The 12,749-nt window shown below is 44.2% G+C and overlaps 1 protein-coding gene across 2 annotated transcripts in view; it reads left to right on the top strand.

Moving 5' to 3' along the window:
- Positions 1-2,260: 2,260 nt before the first annotated feature.
- The window catches only part of RNF38 (ring finger protein 38), a 114,560-nt gene continuing 104,071 nt past the window's right edge, over positions 2,261-12,749 (top strand). Inside the window, exon 1 of one of the 2 annotated variants that reach the window (XM_005486279.4) lies at positions 2,261-2,876. In XM_005486279.4, the coding sequence (XP_005486336.3) occupies positions 2,351-2,876 (526 nt within the window). In that variant the 5' untranslated portion in view covers positions 2,261-2,350. The remainder of the gene's footprint in view (positions 2,877-12,749) is intronic. The other variant, XM_074532240.1, reaches the window with a different exon arrangement.

The following is a 12,749-nucleotide window of genomic DNA, read 5'->3' as shown; positions in this document are numbered from 1 at the left end:
CCTTAGACAAAACCTTGTGTTTAAGTACCTGAGGACCTTAAGCAGATTTGAAGGCTTTTTGTACACTGCCAAAAGCTTGCCTATTTTCCAAATATGGCACTTACCCTAACAGTGTATTAGACTAAAGGTAGTATCTCTTATCATACTTGAGTAAAATGACTCCAGGAAAAAAAAAATTAAAAGCTTGGATCTAGCTTTTGCAATGATGTTATCTTGAAAAGACTTTATTTGAATTTAGAACTAACAGGAAAATGGAACACCAAAGCTCCAGAAGCAAATGAAGTGCAGTGCACCGCAACTGTCAGGTTATGTCTGCAAGACTCCTGCCCCAAATTGCACAGAAACAGCTTTCCTGAACTTCCAGACAGCCTGTAGTCTGGAGTGTGCATTAGACTAACACCTGAAGTAACTTCATACTTCAGAAATACCTCTTCTTTACTTATTTCTGGAAGACAATCTACATACAAAAAGATTAGAAAGATTGTCTTAGCTGAAGGACTGGTGCTATTTTCACACCTTTTCCTGTAGGGTATAATTAGTATTCAAATTTGCCATTTTTGGAGGGCTCACAAAAAAGGAAGTCTGTGCCAAAAAGCACTTTTAGGTATTACCTTCAACATGGGAGTAGTTTTAAAGCAACTTCCCCCCAGCAAGTGAGTGAAAAATGAATCATCACAAAAGCAATAGTGGCTCTGTTCATCACTTTCTGCCAGCTGTGAACTGCCAAGAGTTTCATGCAGGCTGCATGCGCATGCCAGAGAGCAGCAATCTGAAAGAAGTGCAGACACCTCGGAAAGGTGAAGTATAAGGAAAGTAATTCAGACCCTCATGTTTCACATAATCAGGAAATAGGAGCTGTTGAAGTTGTTTCCAATTTCAGGGCTGGAGACCTGAAACACTCCATGAAGCTTAGACAAACAAATGAAGAAATGTTCTGAACGACCTTAAAAATTGTTTGGACATAAGAATCACATCAATAGTCTGCTACAAACCCCAGAGTTGTTAATCCTCCAGGGAGTCATGATCACCTGCTCCCACATTGGATGAAAACCTCAACCAAATGATATGGAGTGACAGAAAAAACTGGCACAGTGGGGCAGGCAAATGCAGGATTTGTGGAAACATTTCCCACTCATAGCATGACGCAGGAGAAAGCAGCACTGCTGTGATGTGCAAAATGAAACAAATTCTCTGCACATTTAGATCTCAGAGAATTACTGTTGCTCCACTGAGGACAGCAAGTGCACCCCTCTGGCTAGTAAATTTTGCTATGCATTTTCTTTGTTAATGCATGTGTCATTTTTCCCACTCTTCCATTCTTTCTGAGAACCAAACCCGCTGGGCTCACTCCACACAGGCAGCTGTTCCTCCGCATCGCAGAGGCGCATGGACGCACCATAGAGGCATTTCCCTCGCTTTCAGAGAAACTCTTAGCTGCGTCTTGGCTGCGTTCCTGGCGTCTTCTCATGCCAATGGATTTGCTCGAATGTTGTTCGTCTGACAACGAAACTGGCGTCACCGTGACAGCTTAAGGAAATCCCTGTCCTTAACCTATCCCTTTACCGACATCCTTGACTCTTTCGCACATAAATCGGCAGGCGCGGTTTGTCCCTGCGAGAGATCGGTACCCACCGCCCCCCGCTGACGCCTGGATGGGGCGGTCCCCGCTCCCTACACGTGCCTCTGGGGGCTGGCTCACCCCTCGATGGCACCCTTTGCCCCTGCCCCCGGGCCGTCGCCCCCGTCCCCGCAGCGCCCTGCCGAGCTGGGGGGAGGCGCCGAGCCGGACAGCGAGGGCGAAAGCCCGCGGCGGTGCCCTTGTCCGCGGCGGCGGAACGCGGGACAGGGCGAGGATGGTTCGGGCTCTGGGCGCAAGGGTTGCTCTGGGAGGGCTGCGACCCGCCGGGGGTCCCGGCGGGGACCCCGCTTCCGCTGTCCCGAGGAGGCACCGCCGCAGGGTGGAGCAGCCGCGCCTGTGCGCGCCCCGCGGGTCGTCACGCTTTGCGACAGCGCTGCTGCGGGCGGCGAGAGGCCTTGGGGAGGCGCCGGACTGCCTGCGGGCCGCTGGGGCTAGAGGCAGGGAGGGAAGGAGGGAGGCAGGGAAGGAGGAAGCAGGCGGGGAGACTTCCTCCTCCTCCTCGGCAGCAGCAGTAAGCAGCTGCGCGGCTGGAGCAGCCGGCACGGCTGGGCACCGGCCCCCCCGCCGGGCGGCGGGCTGCGCCCCGGCCGGAGGCTCCCCACGCCGCCCATGCCACCCACGCGTCCCCGCTAGCGCTGACCGCTCCGCCGTCCCCGCGGTGGGGCTGCTCCTGGGGCGGCGGCCGCCGCCGGCCGGCCGGAACGAGCAGCGATGCCGGTGGCCGCCCGTTCGGCGGCCCCCGGGGCGCAGCCCGACGCCGGCTTCCATGCCCCTGCCCGCCAGCGGGACCGCGGCGTCGCTCCGCGCGGCGAGGAGAGCGGCGGCGAGCGGCACCTCCGTCAGGCCGGCGAGGCGGGCCGGCGCGGCAGATGGGTGGCTTCTTCCGCCGCCCCCTTCCTGCCTGCCTTCTCCTCCTCCCCTCCGCCGCCCCCCGCCTCCTCCGTTGCCTCCTCCCCCGCTGGTGGGGCCGCCGTCGCCGCCTCCACCTCCCCCTCGGCTGCCTCCCTTCTCCCGGCACTCCCCCAGACCCGCGCCCGTGTCCGCTCCTGCTCCGGCTTCCCGGGACTCGCCATGAGCGGCGGTTCCGGTCGCTTACCGCCGCCCGCCGCCCTCTGCCCGCCGCCGCCCCTCCACGGGCCGAGCTTGCCGGAGGCGGGAGCGCGGAGCCAGGGCCGGGGCAGCCCCGCCGGGCACGGCGCACCCCGCGGCGCCCCGGGCTCCAGAGCCCCGCCACCAGGTGAGCAGGAGAGGGGCCCCGGGGGACTGGGAGCGGGTCCGGGCGTCCCACCCCCGGCTGGCAGCGTAGCCGGCCCGCAGGGCCGCGGAGTTGCCCTCCGCAGCGCCTGGGGTCCGTCCCGGGTGGGGGCCACAGGCGGGACGGGACGGGAGGGAGGGCAAACTCCCGCTGTTCTGAACACGGCGAGGCGAATCGCGGCGGCAGCTGGCGGCAGGCCATGTGTCGCCTGGCCAGCAGCGGAGTGCTCGGGGCCGCCTTTGAGCCGGTGCCCGGCGCAGCGATGGCTCTTTCCCCGACGGTCGGTCGGGAGGCGGCGGTGCGAAGCGCGGGCAGCCCGCAGTGCTGGCGCTCGGGCGGGCGCCTCAGGCTGTGGCGCTGCTGCCGCCGGCGCTCCCCAGCCCCGCGCCCCTGCCCCTCCGTGCAGCTCCAGGGGTTGCGCTGTGCGGGGCACCGTGTGCCTGTGTCTTATCGCACTTTGGTGTGTCCTGGGCAGCGCCAGGCCCTCGGCGGTTCTGCCGCCCTACCTCCCTTACGCAGCGGCCGCCGGCCTTCTGCTGCCTGTCGGCTGAGCCCCCCCGCTCCTGGAAGGATTTTTCTGTGTGTGAGTGTGTGTGTGTGAGAGAGAGGGAGGGGGCGATGTGTCCGTATCCGTGCCCGGAGCCAGGCTCCGCCCCTCGCAGCGGGCTGCCGGTAACTGCGGGAATTCACGGAGCGCAGTGACCGGTCATACCAAGTAATTTCGTAGTGCTCCTAAATGCTGATTGCAAGTCAGCCTTTTGCCTTGTGAGACCCCCACTGAGTGTCTTCGGGGATCTCATCGTCAGTTCCACAGACGTGTTTTTGCATTTCCTCTTAGAAACCGCTCCGCAGCAGGATCCCTCTGAGGAGCTGGTTTCGAACATGTGGTTCGTTCATCCTGAAGCTTCGATGTTTTCAGGATTGTGGTCCTAACATATGGGTTGATGTGCTTGTTTATAGTCAAACACAAGAGCCGCTTCCAAGGCTGTGCTGGAGTTTCCCACATGCTTATATTTAAACGCGTGTCTGTGTGGTTTTGGGATCAGGGCCTTAGATGTTTTCCTAAGCTGTTCTTTGTGAATGGCAGCCAGAATTAAGTTGTTTATGCGTATATGAAGTTACTAATTAGGAAGTGGTATGGGAGAAGGTCAGAAAACAAGACATTGTTCTTTGGGCCTGGAGGGTGAAAAAATGAGGTGTCTAATTAAGTCTTTTCTTAGAATATATTTTTAGTGGTGCTTATGTCTTGGGCACTTAGTTGGGTGTTTATACTGATAGAAATCTTGCTCTGAAATGAGGTAGAGTTTATAGACAAGCTCCTCTTGAAATTCGTGACTGACAACATAGTAAAGGATTACTTACAATGCGGAAAGTTGAGGGAGAACTTGAATTTTTACCTTTTCATTGTATTATATAGTGCAAAAGCAGCTTTTGCTGTGTCCTGAGACCACATGGTACATGGTGCAGATTAGTCCCTCCCAGGCCTTCCAAAAAAAATATATTAGGAGAAAAATATTTTTCCAGTATACATTATTTGGAAATGGTGGTTTTGTCTGATGAAACTCTGTTTCAACTTTTTGTTTTTAAAATTGCATGGGCATTCCTGGTATAGATGATAACCTTATCTTAATGCCTGATCTCAAAACCTCTCTTAATCTTCTTAAGCTCTCAGCAATCCTATAGACAAATTGACCTAGGATGCTATTGTTGGGAGATAAAAGCTTTTGTATTTTCCATGATTTGGAAAGTCATGGTAGAGAAAACGATAAACTTTACCATATAATATATTCATCACAGGCCTAGTGTACAAAGACCTTAATGTTGGATTAAGGAATACTGGATTTTTTTTTTCCCCAGAAAGGGGCTTTTTTGGGGTTTGTTCTGAAGTTTTTGTATTCACTAGTACAGTTGCTGTGTTTAAAAGCCCTTAAAAGTCCTGTGTTAAATGGCAATTGCAATAACCAGAATGATTTTGCTCAAAAGAGCTCTTGCAGACACACAAATTGAAATATTAAGTTTTACAGTGTACTTAAGTCACAGTAGCAGGTCAATGCTTGTTACTAGTCATTGTCTAAAAAATATAAAGAACATTTTCAGATAGTGTGATATGTGATTCATTTTATAATTTTGAAATAGTGTCATAATTTAAAGACAAATCCAGGAGATTTCTAGATTGGGCATGAGAAGTGTCTGTTTCTTTGCTTGCTTTTCTCCAAAGGAAAAGACTCTTCGTGGAGGTCTATCTTTTTCAGTCAAATATTGGTCATCAGCAGGAAAAACGATGAACTAAACTCAGGCAGCAGGGCCGAAGTTGGACTGTTTTGCTGAGCATACTCTTAGTTGTAGTCTTAATCCTAATATATTAACTTTTGATAAAAACTTGTATTGTGACCTAATCTTCAAACGTCGAGGGGCAGTGAAATTGCTGTATTTTGCATGCAAGGTTAGGAGAATGTTTGGTATTTCGTTTCTCCTAGCAGAAAAATGTGCAGTGGTAGTTGGGTCTCTTTTGGTGTTGTTTTTTTTGTGGTTTTTTGCCAGTATGTGTCAACAGAATGGAACATCTCCATTCATGGCTGTCAAATGTGAAAGGATATTGGACTAGAAATGCTGATGATTCTTTACTTCATTTAGAAAATTGATCCTGATCTTAAAAGGCATTTCACTGTCCGTGAAGTAATTTGCCTCCAGTGGGGTACCTGCGTCTCCTTGGTGAAAACAAGTAATTCATCTAGAGGAAAGGTTGTCAGCTAGGAAAAGTATGTCTGTAGTGGAAATTCTTTTTTTTTGTATGTTTATTTGTTTAGGTTTTGCCTTTTCATTTGTTTTTTGCTTTTTAGGTCTGAATTGACATTATCCTTTTGGGAAGGAAAGATGGCTTTTGGAAGTTGTGTTGTATCTAACATTTGGTGTTATGTCCATAACTGGCGAAAACAGCTTTTCTCTTAAACATCTTTGTTACTTATATCAGCTCTTTGGATGTCATCTGATGAACTTTTCTATGTCTACTTAATACTGCTTTTTCTCCTTCTGTGGCTAAGCAGTCGTTAGTTAGTTTAATTGTTTTTTAAGGTACCAGCTAAGTTAAGTCCTATATTAACAGGGGTAATGGAAGGCGGTTATTTTGGCAGATAACTGTGTTTGCTAAGTCTTTCAGTATGAAGAACCTGAAACTTCTGTTGAAAGGATTAGTCCCAGTTTTCAAGCCTAGCTGATTGTAAGAATGTGAGGAGTTGGACTTCTTGTGAAGATTATATGAAGCGTCAGTCAAATGCAGTAGAAAGCAGAATTATTAGTGATTCTGCTTAATTCTGTATATGCTGAGCGGTTGAACTAGAATTGTATGTTCATAGTGACACATATAAATTTTTGTGCTTTTAGCAGTTGTGCATAGTTATACCATCTCTGTGTGGTATTTGTGGTTTTGTTCTCAAACTGGAGAGCAGTTGGTGTGGCTTTACAGTGAGAGTCACATTTAATTCTGGCATGCCTGGTGATAGACGCTAGTTTTTTTATTTATGACATGGTGATGCCTTCACAGTCTTGTAACTATATAAAATAAAGTGAGATGGAAAGACAGCTTCTTGGTTGGAACAGGTGAAGCATATTCAGTATGTGGAGACTTCTCAAGAGTTATAATTGATTTTTATAGATTAAAGAAAAAATAAACAAACAAAAAACCTCCCACTGAAACCAGAAACTATCATTAGAGCATCTCCATTTTAGTTTAGTCAAAGTGTGATGTAAAAAAATGGCTTGATGGTACTTCTTGGTTAGAATTACCACAGTGTTGTAAATCTGTAACTTTGTGTGTTTGAACATAATCTGTTTTGCACATGAAATTGCAATTACCTTTAGCATACCAGAATTGTTTATTATAATGGTGGTATGTTAGTTCTGCTATTTTCGAATTATAAAGGAAGATAGGAGGCTATGTCTTCACATAAACTAGTTGTACTTTTTTAATAGATTATAGTACTTACAGATTTAATGTTAGCAGGTATATAATAAATGTTTGTTTCAAGAAGTTATTATAAGGTATATGATCTGCATATTTATTGGATTTATTTGGGAAAAAATACAAATGTATTTCCTTAACAATTATTTTCAGATAAGGTGTAATGATTTTAAGCCATGCTCTGTGACTATCACTTTTTTATTTTTATTTCTCTTTTAACTTGTAGTATTTACAGAATCTGGAAATTTTGATTTTATGGTCTGAAATTGTTCTTTGGAAGTGTGCCTTTTAGGTGCGAGCATCAAGGCAGCTCAAGTGGATGCTAGCAAGTGTTAATATACTGCCATACCCTGCCCCCAACATAAATATTTAAGGATAAAGTGAGGCTGAAACAAAATTTTTTAAAAGAAAATATAGAATATAAAATTAATATACAGTTCTTTTGATTGTAGTTCACAGAATGTGAACAACTTGATTGTTGTCTAATCCGGTATATTTTAGATGCAAAATGTGCAAAAGCATGGAAATTAAAAATTCAGAATATTCTCTAAAGTACAAATTTCAGTTTAATAATAGCAAGAAGACCAGAGATATGTCTTTAATTTGGAAATGCGTGCTCTGCTTTGTAACATCTGCTTATGAAATAATCTAAATTATCCTTTTGGTCTAAGTCATCAAAATACTGAGCATGAGAATTATATTTGCATTGTCACAGAAAGGTTAAAATGAAAAACTGTTTTAAAGAATATTAATGGCCATGATTGAGAACACTGTAAATTCTTGGAAAAGCTGTGTTCAATTAAAAAATAATGGTGGGGTTCAGAGTTTTTTCTTTGCCTTTTAATGTTTAGTTTTGCTGCTTATACAGCCCTTTTTTCACCCACATATTATCTTGGCAAAATGAAATCCACATGTGGACAGAACCTTTTTAACCAATTTTTTTTTTATTTCCTGAGAAAGATAGGCTTTAAATCTTTTTCAGTGGATTGCTTTGCAGTTTTTTTTGTTAGTTCTTGCACTCTCTAGGTATTTTAAATGTTCTTGTATGACATCTGCTTCATATTAGAAGTTCAAATGGAGATGTGTCATCTGACTGTAAGGGTTGTCACTAATGTGATGCTAATGTGATGCAGGATGTGGATGGGTTAACAGGAAGGTACAGTACCAGAATAAGGGAATGTTACAAATTTTTCAGGGTCTTGGTTTTCGGTGGAATAGAGTTAATTTTCTTCCTGGCAGGCACTTTGGGCTTCAGCCAGTGTGTGGTGATGGTGGTATTGTGCATAATTTTTTTCTCTTGGGTTTTATTCCTGGGTCACCCCTTACCCTCACCCCCTCATCTCTCCATTGATTATAATTATATCATTAATGTTGATTTTATTTTATTTCAATTACTAAACTAGTCTTATCTCAAGACATGAATTTTACCTTTCCTCATTCTCACTCACGTCCCACTGGCAAAGGGGGAGAGTGGTGGAGAGCTGCTGCTGGTACCTAGTCAGGGTTGTAGTCATGGCACACTGAGAGCTCCCTTTACATGAATATTTCAGTAAGATAGTACTTTGCCCCGCCTTTCTTTTACTGGGTTTTGTTTTGTTATGTTATACCTTTTTAGTGTCTTTTTTTTTCTTTACACCTTCTTGCTGCATTCTTCTATGCTTGTTCTAAGCCTTTCTTTTCTTGTTTGTGTATGTGAAGTACAGTAAGTGCTTGGTTGTTAGAATTCCTTGCATAAAGAAAAGATCCTCCATTCTTGCTAGGAAAAATAGTCCTATTCTTGTGTTTTCATGACTTAAAGCTTCTTTCAGGAGGTTGCTTAGTGTGTAATGTAGGGCAAAGAATGCATACTTCACTTAAAGAAAGATGCAGGAAGTGTTTTAAATAGTAAGTCATAGGTATTTTCACAACTATTTTAAGCAGGCATGACATGCAGTGTTTTCTGAGCTTCTGAAATGCACACACATGCTCCAAATGTTCATTCTGAAAACACTCTTCTTTAGATTTTCTCAGTGGAGAGCCTGGCATCCCAGCTCTAAGCTCCTGAGTTGCTGTTGCTGTTGTCTCTGGCACTGGGTTGAGGTTGAGTCTCTGCAGCATCCCTCTCCTGCAAGCCCTTTGCCATCGCAGTGCATGAAAAAGTAACATCTGTTGTCAGTCTCAGGGTGGGAAACTGTGTCATCAAGATGTTTCTCTAATGTCTTTTGTAATGACTGGGGTTCTGCATCCAGACAAATAATCTCTGTTGCTTGTTGCATTGTCTGGCAGCTGGTGTGGTTTTCTTGACCATGGGCTGTTACAATAACCAGCCTTCACTGTAATATTTCCAAGCTCACATCTCTAAGCATTTGGGCTTGGTCACCAGCTTCTAGGACAACCCCAAATGGGAAATTAAAATATTAAAGGAAACCAACTCTAGCATTTCAGTTACTAAAACCAAATGAAACCCAAACTTCCCCAAACAACAAGAAGATAATTCCAGCAAAATAACCCCCTGACAAACTTAAAGTCTTTAACTGAATTTCTGTTCATCTGTGTAAGATTCACACGTGTAGCACAAAGGTGTGCAGCCAGTATCAGTAAAGAATATTGCTTAAATTGTTAGAGGGTATTTATGATTGTTTCTGATATCCTTTAATAATAGGAATTGCATTTCTTCCTATGATACTATCAATTTCTACTTCCAAAAAAAAGTTATTTGTGCTTTTGCACATTTTTCTGGAAGTAGGCTACAAGGAAGGTAGTGATGTTACAAATTTTCTGCCAGCCTATGGAGGAGTAAAGTATGAATTCTGTGAATCTTATTAAAATACTTCATAATCTGCATGCCTGGAAAAAATCCCTGTTAGGAACACTCCCCTTAAATAGTCTAAAAAGCACTAAAAGCCATGCACTGTATTTGTTTGCATGACTTGTAGTTGTGCAAGAGCCCAAGGAATGGCTATTAAACCACGAAGTATGGCTAGAAACATTGACTGTGTGTATAGAACAGTTTTGTCTGTCGGAGAATACTTGGAACAGCTCCTGTACTGTGTGATTGAACCTGCGCCATGGAACAGCAACATACAGTTTGGAAACTTTTGCTGCCTATTTTTTCAGCATAGCTGAAAGTTATCTCCACTTTATCTTTTGCTGCTTGGCACCTAAAGTACATTCAGGATCTGGAGTGAAAATATTAGAGATTTATGTTTACTTTCTGATTGAGTTCTTGCTCTGTGAAGTTTTGGCTTTTAGGCACATGGATACTTCTGCTTTCATTAAGAGCCTTTGCAAATGTTTGTGGGATCTGGATTATGGTGGGGTTTTTTTTCTCCCTACCTACAAGTCAGCAGTCTAAAGTGATTTTTTGAATTTCCATTAAAAATGCCATCATCTGCTTTTTTAGTGTGTGCAAGCTCTCTGTATATATCTTTTCCGTGGCATCGCTTTTTTCCTGTTTATAAGTTGAAATGGCCCAAAGCCAAGCAGAGTAAGCAGTAGTTTTTGGAAAGAATTATCATGCAGATTTAGTAGTAGGATATCAAGCCTTTTGGCACAGAAACCCTGTGAGTCTGTAATTGTTGTGATTTGTGTGTGGTTTTGAGCAAGTTTACATAAAGTGTTTATGATTTGATCTGAAATTTGCTTTTACAGCTTATTTTGGAGGTTGGCTACAGGTTAGCTGTTTCAGAAATGCATTTTGATTTTTGGAGGCTTGGAAGTGAAAGCTTTTAGCCAGCAGTATGACAAGCGTGTCCTGGTTTTATCTTTGAAGACAAAGTGTCTTCAAACTTAAGAAATATGTGATTATTCTTGTAAAGATGAGCAAACTGAGGTACACACTGCAGGGATATATTTCAAAAAGTGAGAGTCAAGATGTATTTGATGTTGTTTGTCACAAGGCCCTGTTGAGTTGGAAGAAGTGAATGACATATAAAAATTAAATTAAAAGTTTTAATAAAGAAAAGAGTATTTTTCTAACACTGGCAGTCTCTTGTGCCCGTACAGTATTGATTCTGCTTTTATGCACTGAGTTACCAGAAAATATTAATAATGAAGAATTTGGACACTGAGGAAAAATAACTTAAAGGATTTGTTACATTTTGTCAGCTTTTTATTTTATGAGGCATTCTGAACATGAAGGATTGGGGAAAAGCTATGAAAGTTGTAAATATGGTAAAAATTATTGGGTGGGTGGCACCCATTCGAGGATAGCAGTTCCTGACATAGTGGTGGAGCTCGCTTGCTCAAGGGCAGCAAGCTGATGTAGGGGCTGTAGCGTGGGACCTGTGAGGAGAGGTGGAGGACACTAGGATTGCACAGCATGGCTGAAGAGATGGCCCAGGCTGTGAGGAGAGGTGGAGGACACTAGGATTGCACACCATGGCTGAAGAGATGGCCCAGGCTGTGAGGAGAGGTGGAGGACACTAGGATTGCACACCATGGCTGAAGAGATGGCCCAGGCTGTGAGGAGAGGTGGAGGACACTAGGATTGCACACCATGGCTGAAGAGATGGCCCAGGCTAGATCCCAACCAAGAGATCCCAATGGCCTCTGTTCTCTTATGACACATGAAGAAAAGATAGTGCCAGACTTTTGCATGTGCTGGTAAGGCGAGTCACTGGGAATAGGACTCAGGCAGAAATACCTAAATATCTGGCAGATAATTTTAGGAAGAATCTTTCTTCACTCTGAAGAAGAGAACTGTGGACATTATGGACCTTACAACTTTGGAGAGATTCAGAACTTTGCCAGGCAAGGCACTGCTCTAAATTGACCTGGTCTGAGCTGAGGGATTGAATTATTGGATATCCAGCAGTCTTTTGCAGCCTGAAAAACTTTGTTACTGTGTAGTGAGCATGTTATCATTAGCCTGGGGATGCCTGCTTCAGGCATTTCAAGTAGAGAAGGAACAGCAATTTGGGACTGGTTTAGTTGCGCACGGTCAGAAGTGATGGTGAGAACTCAGTTTGCTGAGTGTCGCCTCAGTCTTGTGAGACTGCTTTTTTTTCAACCTCGATTTTTTCACATGCTTCCTTCCTCCTCACACACTCAAAAGTCCCTCTTGTTATGGGTATTTAATATATAAATGCTTCTGGGTAAAGCATCAACAGCTGTTTGTATTTAAAGCAGAGCTATACTTCTGCCTCTCGTCCCTTTTCGTAATTTACTTGCTGGTTAATGTACAAACAAGTCTGTTTTCATCTGACAGACAAAAATATGCGCTTCAATTCTTTATTTTTGAGTCCAAGAAGTGTAGGGGATATTGGGTTCTGTCTTTCCTGGTACAACTCTCAGAAAGTGCCAGATAAATTAATTGAGAGATGTGTTCAGCAATGAGAGGGATTTTTCTTCCCAAGCTTGGACGGTATGTAAAAAAATATAAAAATATATTCACTGATGTATTCTTACCCTTTTTTGTTAGTCTTTATCAAACCAATGTTTGTAATATGATGACTCTCCTAGTGTTTTTATAGTATTTTTAAGGGAGAATGGTATAGACAAGAATTTAGCCAATAAGATAAAATATGAACGCAGCAAAAGGTAAGAAAAGAGTGAAAAATCATGGTATATGACCTCCTCAGGCTGCCTTCCCATGCAAAAGTGAAATGGGCATTCTTAAGTAAAGCTGTCATACTTGTTCCCTTAGTCCTGTTTCTCTGTAAATAGCTTCAAACTTGAGGGAGGCTTTTTAGCGTTTTAAAAAAACTTATAGTAAATCACTGGTCAAGTAACCAGAAAAATTAGTCCGCTCTCTCAAGCAAACAGCTTGAAGAGATCTGATGGTGTTTTGTGTGACTTATTGATCTGTGGACACAGGTAGTTGTTGGGCAGTTAGACAGTATTTTGCTTCCAAACAGCTGCAGTGTGTGGTCTCTCTGACAAGGACGCAGGAAATAAAGGAGGATCTTGAGAGCTTG

This window comes from Zonotrichia albicollis, chromosome Z, assembly GCF_047830755.1.
Source record: "Zonotrichia albicollis isolate bZonAlb1 chromosome Z, bZonAlb1.hap1, whole genome shotgun sequence".
Lineage (NCBI taxonomy): Eukaryota > Metazoa > Chordata > Aves > Passeriformes > Passerellidae > Zonotrichia > Zonotrichia albicollis.
Note: the sequence above shows the minus strand (reverse complement) of the source record. Positions and strands in the feature narration are given on the sequence as shown.